We start from the raw sequence: 18792 nt of genomic DNA on the forward strand, positions 1-18792 counted from the left end.
ATGGGAGCTCTGCACATTTTTGCTGGCTCACTGACTGACTAGCTGAGGGAGACAGGGGCCTGAGATCCTAGACATTCAGTCCAGCCTCTGGCCCCTGAAAATGTGCTGGCCTGTCCTCAGAATTGTTCCACCTATTCCCTTCCAGGCACCTATTCCATGATCTCAAAAGAACAGTGAAGCCAGGTGCCGTGTCTCACGCCTATAATCCCAACACTTTGGGAGGCTGAGGCAGGCGGATCACAAGGTCAGGAGTTTGAGACCAGCTTGACCAACATGGTGAAACCCCGTCTCTACTAAAAATACAAAAATTTGGTGGCGTGTGCCTGTAATCCCAGCTACTCAGGAGACTGAGGCAGGAGAATCGCTTGAACCCAGGAGGCGGAGGTTGCAGTGAGCTGAGACAGTGTCACTGCACTCCAGCCTGGGCAACAAAGTGAAACTCTGTCTTAAAATTAAAAGAAAAAAAAAAAAGTGAAAAAAATTCCCGAATGAAGGCCTGGACTGAGGTGGCTTTCCATTCAGAGGTCCGGCCCCAAGTAGCTGAGAGTTCCTCCTAAATTCATTACCTATAGCAATAACAACTAACAACAAGTAACAACTGGCTACAATCCTAACAACTAATGACAGGGACATTTATCCCCCTCATGAAGAAATGGTCCCAGTACCATCTCCCACCCAGCATCCATTGCAGTTCCCTGTGCAAGATGAGTCTCTGAGTGGGAATCCAGCACTCTCTCCCTCTCCTTCCCCACCACCTCCACCCTCCTTAACGGAAAAATAAAAGGCATCTGCACCTGCAGCCCTGCTGAGGCCCCTGCTACCCACACTTGCAGCAGAGGGTGGAGGCTCTGGGTTCTTGCCTTCTCTCAAGGGCCCCAGCCGGAACGGTGATGGGTGGAGCCAGTCTAGCTGCTGCACAGGCTGGCTTGCTGCTAAGGGCTGCTCCGTGCTTTTGCCAGAGGACAGAGACTGACATGGAACAGGGGAAGGGCCTGACTGGCTTCATCCTAGCTATCATTCTTCTTCAAGGTAAGGGCCTACTAGGGGTCTGGCAGCCTGGGGAAGGGCTCAAGGGAAGAGCCCATCACTAATGAGACAGGGATATTGGGATCCCTAACCTTGAGTCTACCTCTGCTGTCACCTTAGAGTTCAAAAAAGGGCAAAATGGAGCCTCTTAACTGTTCTCTGCTAGAGAGAAACAGTGTCCCATGGAGGAGAAGGAATCCTTGTCTCTGAAAAATGCAAACAGAGTACTTCACTGGCTAAAGAGAGGACCCTGTTACCGCCATCTTAGATTTGAACGCAGCCCAAAAGGGCATAGGCCAGGAAACTAAAAGGAAAAAGTATATGTTCCCTACTTCAGAGCTGGGGGTTAGCAGTCGACCTATGAAACGTCCATTCACTCAGTTGGGCAGTTGGCCAACTGCTCAACAAAGATGGGTGAGATCCTAATATGTGATATGCCATGAGGAAATAAAAATGAATAAAACACTTATGCTCTACAGAACCACAGTCTCATTGGAGAGATTAGTTTTCATGGTGCCAGACTGAGTGTATGGTACAGCATAGGTGCCTACATGAATACTCCGTCGGAAATATCCAACAGGAAGTGGATGAACTGGGTTGATGCCTGGACTCTGGACATACTGGGAAAGTTAAAATCATGGAATTTGCTGAAGTCACATAAGTACTATATGAGGAAGAGGGGGCTGAAGATGGAACAGTGCGGACACCAATTTTAAGGGGCAGTTAGAGAAAAAAAAATTCCAGGAAAGAGATAAAAGGAGAATCAAAGAGTTGAAATAATCAAATGTATGCACTACCTTGGAAACCAAGGGAGTAGAGAGCTTCTAGAAGGAGAGAATTACCAAGAGTATAAAATGTTAAAGACAGCCCACTAATATAAGAATATATTTAAAAGTTTAAGTCTGTGGGATGTGGCAGAATATGCATCATGGGTGATTTAGCACAGTTTCAGTGGGGTATTGAGAGTGGAAGCCAAGTGAAAATTGATAGAAGTGAAGGTCAGGTGATGAGGTCAGCAAGTGTAGACTATTCTTTAAAGAAATTTGGATGAGGAGGGAGAAAAGACTGGGTGGTAGGTCGAGGAGGAAGTAGAGTCTAAGAATAAATGTTTCTGAGGGTGAGAGAAACTTGAGCACATTTCTAAGCTAAAGGAGAAGATGATGAGTAGAGCAGGGTCCTGGAGTTGATGGTGGAAGGACAGAGTCAAGAGTGGGGTCAAGGCCGAGCACAGTGGCTCAAGCCTGTAATCCCGGCACTTTGGGAGGCCAAGACGGGCGGATCACGAGGTCAGGAGATCGAGACCATCCTGGCTAACACGGTGAAACCCTGTCTCTACTAAAAAATACAAAAAACTAGCCGGGCGACGTGGTGGGCGCCTGTAGTTCCAGCTACTCGGGAGGCTGAGGCAGGAGAATGGCGTAAACCCAGGAGGCGGAGCTTGCAGTGAGCTGAGATCCGGCCACTGCACTCCAGCCTGGGCGGCAGAGTGAGACTCCGTCTCAAAAAAAAAAAAAAAAAAAGGAAAAAAAAAAAAAAAAGAGTGGGGTCAAGAGCACAGAGGGGAAGGCAATGTTACCCTGTAAGACCAAGAGAAAGGAAGTGCAAACGGCGCTGGCCACAGATAGGTTTATAAAGGGAAAGGAAGCTAAAGGAGAAAGGACAATAACAGCTTCCGTGTTCTAAAAAAATCCAGGTGGGAGGCAATCCCACCTACAGAAACTGAGCTGGGTGATGGCCGATTGGGAGACTTGAAGAGGACAGTGAGAGTTTAGAATAGAATTATTTCTGAGAGAAATGGGAGGAAAAGTCAGCTAAAGACAACACAGGTTGAGGAGCAACTCTCAAGCCTGGATGAGGTGGCTGCATATCGTGGAAAGAGCATAGAGTTGAGCAGTAGAAAACCTGAGCTCTGGATCCAGCTTGGACACATAATGAGCTATGTGTACATGAACAACTCCTCCACTGTCTGGGAGTTCTCATGTCAGCCAATCCAGAAATGTGGCAGGGATAGGCGTGGTGGCTCACGCCTGTAATCCCAGCACTTTGGGAGGTCGAGGCGGGTGGATCACCTGAGGTCAGGAGTTCGAGACCATCCTGGTCAACGTGATAAAACCCCATCTCTACTAAAAATATTTTTTAAATTAGCTGGGCATGGTGGTGGGCGCCTGTAATCCCAGCTACTCAGGAGGCTGAGGCAGGAGAATTGCTTGAACCCAGGAGATGGAGGTTGCAGTGATCCAACACGGTGCCCACTGCACTCCAGCTTCTGTGACAGAGTGAGACTCCGTCTCAAAAAAAAAAAAAAAAAAAACAAAAAAAAAAAAGAAATGTGGCTACATGACGTCTTGAGTCCTAAAAGGAAACCTCACTCAGATATGCAACATTAAAAGATGTCAATGGGCCAGGCACAGTGGCTCAAGGCTACAATCCCAACACTTTGGGAGGCCAGGGAGGGAGGATCATTTGAGCCCAGGAGTTTAAGACCAACCTGGACAAAATAGGGATACCCTGTGTCTACAAAAACTACAAAAATTAGCCAGGCATGGTGGCATGCACTTATGCCAGCTACTTGGGAAGCTGAAGTGGGAGGATTGCTTGAGCCCAGGAGCTCAAGGCTGCAGTGAGTCATGATCGCACCACTGCACTTCAGCCTGAGTGACAGAGAAAGAAAAAAAAAAAAAAAGATGTCTCGAAAAAAAATTTTAAAAACTATGTCAACGATCAGTGCAATCTCCTTTCCTGAATCCAATTTAGAATGAGGGATCTCTGTCTTCTCTCAGTCTTCTGACCAGGTGGTCAGGAGAATAACTAGTTAGAAACTTCTTTATCTGTTTGTCTTGCTTTTTCTCCTATTTGCTCATTTATTCATTTGCACATTCATTCAACAAATAAAGTTCCTACTATGTTCCAGGCACTGCACTGGATACTGTTCAAAGATAATCCAGCCCTGCATGAGGTTCTAAGACGGTTCACTTCTTTTATTTCCATTATACTTTGACTCATGACCACCTCTCCCTATCACACACACTCCACCACTAGCCACACTACCTCTCTTGTCCTTTTTCAAAGCTGTATCTTATTCAGCTATTCTTTCTACTCAGAATGCCTTTCTCTGTCTGGTATATTCCTGCTTACTCTTCAGGGCCCAGACAAATGTCATTTCCTCTCTTAAGCTTTCCCTGACCCTCACCCTTGGTCAAAATTAATAGCTTCTACCCTTTTTTTCATATGCAGTCATATAAGCACTAAAAGATAATGTATATGTTCTATTAAATTAATTGTATATATGTTTTAATTTTTTCACTCCATCATAAACTTTGGAAGCAGCAGTTGATTCTTCATATCAGCACTCTTTTCTTTCATAATATCTAATTTGAGGTCATAATAGTGCTCGTTAAATGTTTGGATTAAATCTAATTGAATTGAATCCAAGTGCCAGATCTCTGTAGTATGTCTACCATGCAACTCTACTACCCTAAGGTTTGTTTGTTTGTTTTTGTTTGTTAGTTTTTGTTTTTTTGAGACAGAGTCTTGCTTTGACACCTAGGCTGGTGTGCAGTGGTGCAATCTTGGCTCACTGCAACCTCCACTTCCCAGGCTCAACTGTTCCTTCCACTTTAGCCTCCTGAGTAGCTGGGACTACAGGTGCATACCGCCATGCCCAGCTAATTTTTTTGTATTTTTTTTGTAGAGACAGGGTTTCACCATGTTGCCCAGGCTGGTCTCTAACTCCTAGGCTCAAGCAATCTGCCCACCTCAGTGTCCCAAAGTGCTGGGATTACAGGCATGAGCCGCTGCTCCCAGTCAACTCTGAGTTTTAAGACAGATTTGAGGACTAATTGAATAACTAACTTCCCTGGGACATCCAGGGTTTCTACAAGAAAAGGATCACCAAGGCTGAAGATTTTATAAGGAACTCAGCCTAAAGGCTTTGGATAGTGCACACCCACTCCTTGCCAGGGCATTAGCTGCTCAAGGAGCAGAGTGTTCTCGACTGGATAGGCAATATCCTTACTTACATATACTACAATACAATTCTGATGCTAACCCTCCAAATTAGTGTCAGACCCTACAGGTTAAGAGCATGGTTCCCAACCAGATTGCCCTCACTTTAAATGCCAGCAACAAGTTCAGGGGACCCCAGACCACTCACACTTCTGACAAACTGCCTACAATCTTAAGGATTCCCATGATCCTTCTCATTGATAATTTGCTAGAATAACTCACAGAACTTAAGAAAGTGCTGTACTTCCTATTTCAGTTTTATTAAAAAATAAAATCAGAACCAGCTAAATGAAAAGGGCAAGGTCCAGGAGGGTCCCGAACACACAGCCTCCATGCTTTCTCCCCATGGAATTAGAACACATCACCCCCAGCACTCTCCCCCACTCTGCCAGCACATTGATGGGTTCACCAACCAGGAAGCTCCACCAAGTTTTTATTGAGGTATCTTTACATAGGCATGATTGATTGAATCATTGACCACTTGACTGATCTCAATCTCTAGGTTCCCTTCCTGGGGCTGATACTACTAGTTTCCAAGCTGCAATCCTCTTACCATATGGTTGGTCTTGACCAGCACTATCCTGAGTCATTGCCATGGCATAAACTCAGGTATGGTCTAAGGGTCCACCACAGATAACAAAGCCACTCCTGTCACTCATGAAATTCCAAGGGTTAGAAACACCCTCCCAGGATACCAGGACAAAGATGAGACAAATTATTTATTATCACCTTGAATTCAGTTGGGTGATCTAGTCTACAATCCAGATAACTAAGTATAGATACTATTATTTTCATGGATTTGGATCTTTCTTCATGTTGGCCTTAAATAACCGTGGAAATACTTCAGGGCATCTGAACAACTCCATGCCCAGCTAATACTCTATCTCTCTTCTGTCTTTACAGGTACTTTGGCCCAATCATTTGAAGGTAGGAGAAATGGCTTCTTTCTATACTCAGAATATTGATGGAAATTTGGCTTCCTACAAGAGTAGTCCTACGTGAGTGAACAGTTTAGAATGAATGAAAGGATGAGGATAGATAGGTGATGTCACTATTGTCAACCAAATCAGTGACCTGACATAACCTTCTCTGGGCAGCTTGCCTGTAGCTAAGCATTTAACTGGTCTCTTACAGGAGAAACAGGACCCTAGTAGCTAGACACATCTCAAACTGTGACCCATGAACCATCAGGTTTTGGTGTCACTTGGGATCCTGACCTCAGTCTCTGTCAATCCTTCTCTTTAGTTCATCTATTCTACCCAAAGTGATCTCATTATCTGGTATGCTGTTAGCAGTTTCTTACCTGTATAGTACCTTCCAAATAACATGCCCCCAAATCCCAAAGTTTTACCCCTGCTAATTACAGCAATGTCTCTTTTATTCTTCATCCCGACGCAGATATTGGCCTCACCTGAGAGCATGTTAGTACTGCAGAATCTCCCCTCCCCAGAACTACTAAATAGCACCTGAAATTTTAACAAGATCCCCATGTGATTCATGCGCACATTGAAGTTTGTGAAACACTACTCTAATGATCTCCTGGTAGGCAGAAGCAGGGAGAATTTCAGAGGCAAGATCCTTAATAGAACCATGGCTTTTCTCATTTCAGAAAACCGCAAGCTTAAGGTGTATAACCAAGAAGATGGTTCGGTACTTCTGACTTGTCATGTGAAAAACACAAATATCACATGGTTTAAAGACGGGAAGATGGTAGACATCCTAACTGCACATAAAAATAAATGGAATCTGGGAAGTAATACCAAGGATCCTCGAGGGGTGTATCAGTGTAAAGGATCACAGGACAAGTCAAAAACACTCCAAGTGTATTACAGAAGTATGTAATCCCCTTTGGTCTGTTCGTCGTGAAATTAATCAGTATTTGCTGCTCTGGTGAGCTTTTTGTCTGGAGTGAAAGTGGAAATAGATCCTCAACAGTGAGATTATCACCGGCTCTCTTAATTTCAGCTTGCCTCTTTTAAAATACTATAAGATACTTCCCTCACCCTATTTGAAAAAGCACAGCCAGTCCTGTAAAACTTTTACCTTTGGATGGGCTCCATGCATTCGAGCAATTCAGCACCTTCTGTAAACTGAGTTGAATGAAGGGGTTGGGGAGACAGGGGCGATCATGAGGTGAGCAGCAGTGAGGACTAGAGCACAGTGGAGCATGAAGAGTATCTCATCTTTGTTCCACATACTCCATGGGCTTCCCCAGGAATCCTGGGGGACTGAGGAACATCAAGATGCATTGAGTTTTGGCGCAAGGACCTTCCCTTGCCCTGCCACCCACAAAGGAATAGCCTGCTGCCCTCCACAGGGGCATTATTGCTGATAGGCAGGAGAAAAAGATCCAGGAAAAACAACTTTCACACCCTGAAGGTTTGTCTCTCCTTTTCCCCACAGTGTGTCAGAACTGCATTGAACTAAATGCAGCCACCATATTGGGCTTTGTCTTTGCCGAAGTCATCAGCATTTTCTTCCTTGCTGTTGGGGTCTACTTCATTGCTGGACAGGATGGAGTTCGCCAGTCAAGAGGTAAAAGAATGCTCTCAGATGAGAGATGGGACCACCTGAGACCCTCAGCTTTCCTGCTAACATTACATACCCAGTAGAAGAGACTGAGTTGGTGACTCTTGCTAATGTGCATAGTTGGGTGAGGCTGTATTTCTTTGAGACAGGAGAAAAGGATACTTGGTGTTATCACAGCATGTTCACCTGTCTCAAGATACAACTCCCTCTGATTTATCCTCTGTGTTAAAAAAAAAAAAAATACTGGCTGGGCATGGTGGCTCATGCCTGTAATCCCAACACTTTGGGAGGCCGAGGCGGGCAGATCACGAGGTCAGGAGATCGAGACCATCCTGGCTAACACGGTGAAACCCCGTCTTTACTAAAAATACAAAAAATTAGCTGGGCATGGTGGTGGGTGCCTGTAGTCCCAGCTACTCCAGAGGCTGAGGCAGGAGAATGGCGTGAACCCAGGAAGTGAAGCTTGCATGAGCCAAGATCGTGCCACTGCACTCCAGCCTGGGCGACAGAGCAAGACTCTGTCTCAAAAAAAAAAAAAAAAAAAAAAAAAAACCTATTTTAAGTAAACCCTTACATACAGAAAAGTGCATCACAAGCATATGGCTCAAAAAAAAAAAAAAATTTACAGAGCAAACACACCCATGCAGTCAGCACATAATTTAAGAAAGACAATATTACCAATGCCGTGGAAGCCCCTCCTGTGGTCATTCCAGCCACTAACCATCCTCAAGAGTGAGCATTGTCCTGACTTCTAACAACAAGGATTAACTTTGCTTGTTTTTGTTTTTGTTCTTTATGTTAGTAGACTCATATACTAAGTATTCTTGTGAGTAGCTTCTTTCACTCAACAACATGCTTATGTGCTTTATCCATACTCTTGTGTGTATATAAAACTCTTATTGTTATTCAGTATTCTATTTTGTGAATATAACCCAATTTATTATGCATTCTGATTTATCAGAATCCTTGTGTGGATTCTGTTTCTTTTTTGTGCAGCTTCAGACAAGCAGACTCTGTTGCCCAATGACCAGCTCTACCAGGTAAGGGGATGAAGAATAAAAGAGACATTTCTGTAATTAGAGGGGGTCAATCTTTGGGATTGAGGGGCATGTTATTTGGAAGATCCTATACAGGTAAGAAACTGCTAACAGCATACCAGATGATGAGATCACTTTGGGTAGAATAGATGAACTAAAGAGAAGGATTGACAGAGACTGAGGTCAGGATCTAGTGAGCACAAGTTGAAGAACACACTGAGAGGGATACACAAAGAAACTCTCGACAGGCTGGGCACTCACTATAGACAGGCCATGGCTCACGCCTGTAATCCCAGTACTTTGGGAAGCCGAAACAGGCGAATCACCTGAGGTCAGGAATTCGAGACAAGCCTAGCCAACCTGACGAAACTGTCTCTACTAAAAATACACAAAAAATTAACTGGGCATGGTGGTGCACACTTGTAGTCCCAGCTACTCAGGAAGCTGAGGCAGGAGGACCACTTGAACCCAGGAGGTCGAGGTTGCAGTGAGCTGCGGTTGCGCCACTGCACTCCAGCATGGGCAACAGAGCAAGACTCCATCTCAAAAAAAAAAAAGAAAAAGAGAAAGAAAAGAAAAGAAAAAAGACAGAGCCTCCATCTTCTTTTCCTCTTTCCATCCTCAGGACCATGAAGTACTACCCACTCCAAACTCTCACATATAAAAACATTCAATAAACATGCATCAAATTAATTAATAGAGGATGGAAAAAATGACCTTATGACTGTGCTGTTTTTCCAGCCCCTCAAGGATCGAGAAGATGACCAGTACAGTCACCTTCAAGGAAACCAGTTGAGGAGGAATTGAACTCAGGACTCAGAGTAGGTGGGTTCTTCAATGCCAGTTCTAATAAAGGACCCTTGCATCAACTGCCCTTCCAATTGCTTCCAAGTCTAGCTCCCTTCCCTAAGCGGCTATAAGGATCAGACTCTGGGGATCAGGGATTGGGAGGTGGTTTGGGGTACTCTTTTCTAAAAATTCTGGGGCCATACTGATTGTCTTGGCCTAGGAAAATATGAATTTTATGTATCTGTAAATCCTGTCAGAGCAGGGCCTCAAGCCATAGAGATGCTGAATATTAATCTTAACCTACATTAGAATTTATTTCTCATTATCTATACCATTAACATTTTGGGCTAATAATTATTTGTGATGAGGGGCTAACCTGTGCATTGTAGGAGTTATGGAAGCATCCCTGGCCTCTCTCCACCAGATGCTGGTAGAGTGTCCAGTGTGACAATCAAAAATGTGTTCAGACATTACCAAATGTGTCCAAACATCACCTTCAGGGCAAAATCACCCCTGGTTAAGAACCACTAACCTATACTAACCTTCCAATCAACAAGTCAATCCGTCAGAAGTTACGATTCAATTAATCTTTCTGAAGTTTCTATCAGAAAGACAGGGTGGAAAGCATTATTTGGTTTTTTTGAACCAATTGCAATTTTTCTTTTTTTAATCCAGGTGTTCTCCTTCTATTGAGTTCCCAGAATCAAAGCAATGCATTTTGGAAAGCTCCTAGCAGAGAGACTTTCAGCCCTAAATCTAGACTCAAGGTTCCCAGAGGTGACAAATGGAGAAGAAAGGCCATCAGAGCACATTTGGGGTTTTCTCAAATAAAATAAAAATAAAAACAAGTATGGTGTTTCAGAAGCGCCACCTATTGGAGAAAATTGTAAAAGAAAAATGAAAAGATCAAATAACCCCCTCAATTTGAATACAATTTTTTGTGTTGTGATTTTTATTTCGTTTTTGTATAGACCATAATTCACATGGCTCAAATATTCAGTGAAAGATCTCCCTCCACCACCATCCCCTGCGACCTAGTTGCCCTCTTCAGAGACATACTATTTTTCTTTTTTTTTTTTTTTGAGACAGTCTTGCTCTGTCGCCCAGGCTGCTGAAGTGCAGTGGCACCATCTGGGCTCACTGCAACCTCTGCCTCCTGGGTTCAAGCGATTCTCCCACCTCAGCCTCCCGGGCAGCTGGGATTACAGGCACCACCATCACACCCGGCTAATTTTTGAATTTTTAGTAGAGCCAGGGTTTCGCCCTGTTGGCCAGGCTGGTCTGGAACTCCTGACCTCAAGTGATCCGCCCACCTCAGCCTCCCGAAGTGCTGGGATTACAGGTGTGAGCCACCATGCCCGATCATAAAACTAGCTCCTTATATATCTCTCTGGAGGTATTCTAGGCATATATGAGTACATTCTCAAATACAGACTGTCCTCCCTTCCCCTATCTTTTAGACAAATGATATCAAATTATACATCTTGTGAGATTATTGCATACCATTATATGAAGAACTCCTTTTTAATACAGCCATATTGTACAAATAGACTATGATTTATTTAACCCATTATCTATCAGTGGATATTTAAGTTGGTTCCAATCTTTTGCTCTTACAACAATTCTGCAATGACTAACTTTGTGAAATATCATTTTTAAAAATAATTGCGGGCCGGGCGCGGTGACTCAAGCCTGTAATCCCAGCACTTTGGGAGGCCGAAACGGGCGGATCACGAGGTCAGGAGATCGAGACCATCCTGGCTAACATGGTGAAACCCCGTCTCTACTAAAAAATACAAAAAATTAGCCAGGCGAGGTGGCGGGCGCCTGTAGTCCCAGCTACTCGGGAGGCTGAGGCAGGAGAATGGCGTAAACCCGGGAGGCGGAGCTTGCAGTGAGCTGAGATCCGGCCACTGCACTCCAGCCTGGGCGACAGAGCGAGACTCCGTCTCAAAAAATAAAATAAAATAAAATAAAATAATTGCATGGAAGCATAATTTACATGCCATTAAATCCACCCATCTTAAGTGATTTCACCTGTTCTCATAAATTTTTAGTAAATTTAAGTAACTGTACAACCATTACCATAATCCGGCTTTAGGACATTTTCTTTTTTTTTTTTTTTTTTGAGATGGAGTCTTGCTCTGTGGCCCAGGCTGGAGTGCAGTGGCGCGATCTCAGCTCACTGCAACCTCCACCTCCCAGGTTCAAGCAATTCTCTTGCCTCAGACTCCCCAGTAGCTAGGACTACAGGCACGCGCCACCTGGCCCGGCTAATTTTTTTGTGTATTTAGTAGAGACAGGGTTTCACCATGTTGGCCAGGCTGGTCTCAAATTTCTGACCTCAAATGATCTGCCTCCCTCGGCCTCCCAAAGTGCTGGGATTACAGGCGTGAGCCACTGTGCCGGGCCCGTAACTGTATTTTAATATAGCCATTCTATGGTTTTAATATGGTATTTTATTATGGTCTTAATTTGCATTTCCCTAGAGACTAACCATGCTGAGTATCCTTTCATGTGTTTATTAGCCATTCATATATTTTTAGTGAAATGTCTATTCAAATCTTTTGCCCATTTTTAAGTTGGCTTATTTGTCTTCTTTTTTTGCATATATTTTTGATATAAGTCCTTTATCAGATATATGATTTGGAAATATTTTCTACCAATCTGTGGTTTGTTTTTGTTAATGGTGTCTTTTGAAGAGTAAAAGGTTTGAATTTTGAAGTACATTTTATCGATTTTTTTCTTCTATATATTGTGCTTTTGGTATCATATCTAATAAATTTTTACCAAACCCACAGTTACAAATATTTTCTCCTGTCTTGTTTTTATACTTTTTACAGTTTTATGGTTTTAGCTCTAACAATAAATGTCATTTTGAACATACATAAGTCTATTTGCAACAAATACAAATAAATTGAATTGTTGGACACTTGTATTTGCATTTTTAATTTTATTATCTATTGCCAAATTTCACTTTATAGCAGTTGTAAACACACAACACACATACACACAAGTATATATATATATGACACAAGTGTGTGTGTGTGTGTATATATATATAAATATATGACAGGGTCTTGCTCTGTTGTTCAGGCTGGAGTGCAGTGGCATGACATTGGCTCACTGCAGCCTCGACTGCCCAGGCTCAAGCAATTCTCCTACTTCAGCCTCCTGAGTAGCTGAGATTTCAGGCGTGTGCCACTATATCCAGCTAATTGTTTAATTTTTTTTTATATATAGAGACAGGGTCTCACTATGTTGCTCAGGCCAGTCTCAAACTCTTGGGGTCAAGTGATCCTCCCACCTCATCCTCCCAAAGTGCTGGGATTACAGGTGTGAGCTACTGTGCCCAGCCAGGTTGTACCAATATATACTACCAATAACAATAAACAAAAGTGCCGGTTACTCCATACATGTTCCAACAGTGTATTATTAACCTTTTGAAACATGCCAACCTGAATGGCCTCTCACTATAATTTCAGTTTACATTTTTCTTATTAAAAATTGGAGGCTGGGTGTGGTGGCTCACACCTGTAATCCCAGCACTTTGGGAGGCCAAGGCGGGCGGATCACCTGAGGCTAGTAGTTCGAGACCAGCCTAGCCAACATGGCGAAACCCTGTCTCTACTAAAAATACAAAAAATAAGCTGGGTGTGGTGGTGGGTACCTGTAATCCCAGTTACTCAGGAGGCTGAGGCAGGAGAACTGTTTGAACCTGGGAGGTGGAGGCTGCAGTGAGCCAAGATTGCACCATTTGCACTCTAGCCTGGGCAACAAGAGTGAAACCCTGTTTCAAAAAAAAACTGGAGTAAACCATTTGTTTTTCCTTCTCATGATATATAAGTTCACATCTTTGGTCTTTTTCTTACTGACTTACACTAACCCCTTACATATTTGGGAAACTAGGTCTTTTGTGATATTAGTTGCAAGTCTTTTTCCAACTTTATGTGTTTTTTAACTTTGCTTATGGTTAGTTTTTCATGCACACTTTATAATTATTTGCATGTAGTAGAATTCACTGGTCTCTTATGACCTCTAGGTTATGTTTAATATTTAGAAAGTCTTCCTCCACTTTAAAATTATCCTTTTTTAAAAGTTCCCCCATGAATTCCTCTAGCATTTTTATGGTTTTATTTTATGCATTTATATCTTTGACCCATCTTGAATTGATGTTAGCATCAGATCTAATGTAGTAACCAACTTTAAATACAGATAGTTACCCAGTTATTCCAGAAATATTATTGAATGATTCATGTTGTGTCCATCAATTTTAAATGCTGTTACAACCCAACTTACCAGATTATAGCTCCAAGAAGGAAAAGACTTATATTTTTTCACTACGGTATCTTTAGGAACTAGAACAGTGGTAGGCACATTAAGACTGCCCAGGGCTTTGTGTGTGTGTGTGGTAAAAGATATATAACCTAAAATTTACCATTTTAATCTTTTTCTTTTTTTTTTTTTTGAGACAGAGTCTCACTCTGTCATCCAGGCACTCTAGTGCAATGGCACGATCTCGGCTCACTGCAACCTCTGCCTCCCGAGTTCAAGTGATTCTCCTGCCTCAGCCTCCCAAGTAGCTGAGATTACAGGCGCACATCAACACGCTCAGCTAATTTTTGTATTTTTAGTAGAGACAGGGTTTCACTACGTTGGCCAGGCTGGTCTCGAACTCCTGACTTCAAGTGATCTGCCCACCTCGGCTTCCCATAGTGCTGGAATTACAGGCATGAGCCACTGCACCCAAACCCATTTTAACTATTTTTAAGTATACCATTCAATGGTATTAAATATATCCACAATGTGTAGCCATCATCACTACCCATTTCAGAACTTTTTAATCATCCCAAACAGAAACTTGGTACCCATTAGACAATAACTCACATTCCCCTCTCCCTCCAATCCCTGGTGACCTCTATTATACTTTCTCACTCAAGGAATGTGCCTATTCTGGGTACCACATATAAATTGAATCAAACAGTATTTAGTCCTTTCTGTCTGGCTCATTTCACTTAGCATAACATTTTCAAGGTTCATCAATGTTTCAGCATGTATCAGAACTTCATTCTTTTTCAAGGCTGAATAAGTCATCTGTAGCTATATATCATATTTTGTTTATGCATTCGTCTGTTGATGGACATTCTGGGTTGTTTCCACCTTTTGGTTATTATGAATAATGCTACTGTAAACATACATATACAAGTATCTAAGTTCCTGCTTTCAGTTATTTTGAACATCTATGTCAAAGCGGAATTGCTTGATCATATGGTTATACTATGTTTAACTTTTTGAGGAATCATCAAACTGTTTTTCCAAAAAGTCTGGACTATTTAACATTGCCATGAGCAATGCATAGCGTTTCAATTTCTCCACATCTGCCAACAATTACTTTCCTTTTTTATATATATAATAGCTATCCTAGTAGGTATTAAGTGGTATCTCATGATTTTTATTCTCATTTCCCTAAAGACTAGCGATGTTGAGCACTCTTTCATATGCTTATCCACAATTTGTACAGTTGGCCTTCCATATCTGTGGACTCTGCATCTATGGATTCAACCAACCATGAATTGGAAATATTCCAAAACAAATTTCATCTGTACTGAGCATGTACAGACTTTTTGTCATTATTCCTTAAACAATACAACACTATTTAGATTTACATTGTATTAGGTATCATAAGTGATCTAGAGATGACTTAGTCATCTCTAGGATGACACAGGAGGATGTGCATAGTTTATATGCAAATACTGCATCATTTTATATAAGGAACTTGAGCATCCATGGATTTTGGTACCCAGGGGGTCCTGAAACAAATCCCCCACAGGTACCAAGTGGATAGTTATTCTCTTGGAATGTATCTTCTTTGGAGAAATGTCTATTCAAGTCCTTTGCCCTTTTTTGAACTGAACTGTTTGGGGTTTTTTTGTTCTTGTAGTTCATTATATATTTTAGATACTAATCATGTATCAGATATATGAGTTGCAACTATTTTCTCTCATTCTGTGAATTTTCACTTGCACAGCCCTTTTAACTCTTGAAAATTATTTCCTTTATTATTTATGTGTATCCTGATCTCTTGCCCTCGTGATCCACCCATCTCGGCCTCCCAAAGTGCTGGGATTACAGGCGTGAGCCACTGTGCCCGGCCATTTATGTGTATCTCAAAAACAACCTTGTAGGATGTATACCGTCTCCACAGAGAAGAAAACTGAAATCCAATCAAAGATAGCACACTCCAAAGACTGCTCCGAAGACAGCACAATAACAAACTTTTAGTTGTTATTGCTGTTAGTGTCATCCCTTTGAATAATAGAGAGTAACAGAAGCTGCTTCAAAAAGGTATAGGACTGGTGGGAAAATAAGAGAGCAGACCCCCAACAGAGGTTGCGAGCAGAGCCAGGAATCACAGAGTTTTATCTGCCCTCGGTACGCTGGTTTCCAAAACCCAGCCTCATATTCCACACTCCAAAGCGCACTGCCAGGTGGACCCACTCCCGTCCCCACACTCCTACCTCAAGGCCACTTCCTGCCACTTCCGCCCCGCCTCCAGTCCGCAGCTATACAGCTAGCGCATGCGCTGTAGGAGGATTTGCACACCAGTCCCCCCCGGGTGAGCCTGCACACGGTGCTTCCGGCGCGGAGATAAACTTCCACGAGCTCCGGCGCTTGTTGATGATGTAACTTCCGGTTGCTGTGCTGAGTCGGAAGTGGGAACCCTTCGGCCACTGAGATTCTGTCGTGTCGTCGCTGCTGGTCCTTCAGGCTCTGGTAAGACAGGCGATAGCTTCAGGGGACGGGGTCATTGACTTTGCGTTGTGATATTTTCTGCTAGTCCAATGCCAATTCATGCCTATTCACTCTTATCTTCTCCAAATTCCTTCTCCTGTGCTTTCCTAAGCAGGCACCTTCTCTTTCTTGAACTTCGACCCTGTCTGATTTGGAACCCCTTACAGTGCCCCAGCTTCTGATGTCTCTCTGTACATTTCTGTCCCCATCTTTACCAAGCCACTCCTGGAGCGCTATCATTGCATTATCTTTTGACTTAATTTCTCTAGAACGTGCCCCAGGCGGGTGGATCTCCCTCCTTCCTGCGAATCCCTTATGGAACATGGAAGGATCAAATGTGAATAATAGATAACAAATAGGCAGATGCCAAGAAGATAAGATTAATCGCGAGTCGTAAGCAAACCAGTTGAATGCATACATCAGGGTGTTGACATTTCTTAAGGCAGGTGATGAGTTCACCTCAGATAACTCTTGGGTCATTCTGCTTCATGTGTCCTTGGGTTTAGAAGACACTTCTAAAATTGAGTGACCATGCCTCATGACCTTATATTTGATGAGCCTTCCCTTTAGGTTCAGTTGTATGCCCTGAGAGCAAGCATGTGTTTAGTCTCCCTGTCATTTACTGTTTTGGCCTCACGTGGAAGCCCACCTGCGATAAAATGGGATCCAAGAAGGACTGCTGTCTGCTTTTTGACTTGAGATCCTTCTAGGTTGCAGATAGATGTGTTGATGGAATTTTGTTGCCACATTCGTCTGGCCTGATAGTGTTAGGTGAAACATACGACAACGAAAATTGTTTTTTAATTTATATTTTAAATTGATATTTTAACTTATATTTTAAATTGATATATGTATTATTTACCAGGGCACAGACCTTATGGGAGGATATGATTTGATAGAGCTTGATTTTGGCAATCCCAGTTTTACAAAGTGTTCCAGATATTTCTGTTTAAAAACAATACCGGCCGGGCGCGGTGGCTCACGCCTGTAATCCCAGCACTTTGGGAGGCCAAGGCGGGCGGATCACGAGGTCAGGAGATCGAGACCATCCTGGCTAACACGGTGAAACCTCGTGTCTACTAAAAATACAAAAAGTAGCCAGGCGTGGTGGCAGGCGCCTGTAGTCCCAGCTCCTCAGGAGGCTGAGGCAGGAGAATGGCGTGAACCCGGGAAGCGGAGCTTGCAGTGAGCCGAGATCACACCACTGCACTCTAGCCTGGGTGACAGAGCAAGACTCCGTCTCAAAAAAAAAAAATACCAAGTCTGATGTTAACACAGTTGTGTGTTCTTGAGAACTGACAATGGTCTCTTTAAAGGATTAGTGGTACTATTCATAAACAAAAGCTTGAATCAGGAGGAAGTGACAGAATTTTGTAGGACAGCTATTATAGATATAGATCTTTGCAGCAAGTATATCAGAGTGAAACTTGTTTTCAAGGAGGACATATTTTAAAAGAATCAAATCCAAAAGCTTCTAAGGATTGGTAGTTGTACCATCCCAAAGTGTCTGACAAGAGGATAGTGTTGTATCTCTGTATGGTGTTGAAAATAGGAAAAAACATGTATACATATATATGTGTATATATATTCACACACATATATACATATATGTGTGTATGTGTGTGTGTGTATATTTTTTTTTTTGGGACAGAGTCTGGCTCTGTCGCCCAGGCTCTGCTCTGGAGTGCAGTGGCGTGATCTCAGCTCATGGCAACCTCCATCTCCCAGTTTAAAGTGATTCTCCTGCCTCAGCCTCCCAAGTAACTGGGATTACAGCCTGGCTAAGGCGTGGTGGTGGGCACCTGTAATCACTTTTAGTAGGATTTCACCACATTGGCCAGGCTGGTCTCAAACTCCTGACTTCAAGTAATCTGTCCACCTTGGCCTCTCAAAGTGCTGGAATTACAGGTGTGACATATTGCACCCGGCCCTGAAAATGGGAGATTATAAATCCCGAGTGACATTATTGAATATTAAACAAAATATTTAGGTTTCATTTTATCAGACCTTTAGAGTGGGTGATTATCTAGGTACTCTTATTTACTTTGGTAAGTCCATTGAACAAATCTAAAGTTTGTACACAGATTTGACGTACCTGTGAAAAAGATGAGCTTAGTGAAAGGTAGGTGAGAACCTTTCTGTTTTTCACAGATAGTAGAGATGACAACAGAGACTTATTTCCATCCACCATTCTACACATGCCAAGATACCAAAGAACCAGAGTCTAGCCTGGTAGCTTGACCTTCCACTGCAACCTAAGACAAGTAGTAAAGCCCTTACCTTGAAGTAGGATCATGGTCACGGTGATGCTGTTGATTACAAGGAGTTCAGAAAGAACTACGTGTAAGATTGAAGCCATTCAATAACTACTTATTTAGGATTGTGTGATTGTGATGTATAATGCTAGACACAGAAGAGAGAATAATCAGATATGAGCATGTAATCAGAAGAGCTTACAGCCTAGCAATACAGAAGATCTGCTTAGAAATAAAATGCAGAAAGTTTAAACGCCTAGTAAAAATAGAGGTAAAATGTAGAAAGCTAGCTTCTTTATACAGTACAACAGTATAGTATTGAGAAAGAAGGAAGTAATGCAATTTTATGGTGATAAATT

The 18792-nt window shown here is 42.6% G+C and overlaps 2 protein-coding genes across 2 annotated transcripts in view; both read left to right on the forward strand.

Moving 5' to 3' along the window:
- The first annotated feature begins 877 nt into the window (after window positions 1–877).
- Window positions 878–10270, forward strand: CD3G (CD3g molecule, gamma (CD3-TCR complex)). Its single transcript, XM_011926882.1, has 7 exons — window positions 878–1029; window positions 5935–5958; window positions 6641–6865; window positions 7435–7566; window positions 8557–8600; window positions 9339–9422; window positions 10062–10270. Exons 1-6 carry the CDS (start codon window positions 891–893, stop codon window positions 9402–9404), a joined length of 630 nt encoding a protein of 209 aa, XP_011782272.1. The 5' UTR covers window positions 878–890; the 3' UTR covers window positions 9405–9422; window positions 10062–10270.
- Window positions 10271–16066: 5796 nt separating this feature from the next.
- UBE4A (ubiquitination factor E4A) overlaps window positions 16067–18792 on the forward strand; it is a 58397-nt gene continuing 55671 nt past the window's right edge. The window contains exon 1 of the mRNA XM_011927036.1: window positions 16067–16160. The gene's annotated coding sequence lies outside the window, so the exon portion shown is untranslated. The remainder of the gene's footprint in view (window positions 16161–18792) is intronic.

This window comes from Colobus angolensis, unplaced genomic scaffold (assembly GCF_000951035.1).
Source record: "Colobus angolensis palliatus isolate OR3802 unplaced genomic scaffold, Cang.pa_1.0 Scaffold7, whole genome shotgun sequence".
In the NCBI taxonomy this organism is placed as follows: Eukaryota; Metazoa; Chordata; class Mammalia; order Primates; family Cercopithecidae; genus Colobus; species Colobus angolensis.

Coding starts and splice junctions, on each gene's coding strand:
- CD3G (XM_011926882.1), top strand. CDS start 891: ATGGGTGGAGCCAGTCTAGCTGCTGCACAGGCTGGCTTGCTGCTAAGG. Junction 6,866..7,434: donor ACTCCAAGTGTATTACAGAA/GTATGTAATCCC, acceptor TTTTCCCCACAG/TGTGTCAGAACTGCATTGAA. Junction 8,601..9,338: donor CCAATGACCAGCTCTACCAG/GTAAGGGGATGA, acceptor CTGTTTTTCCAG/CCCCTCAAGGATCGAGAAGA.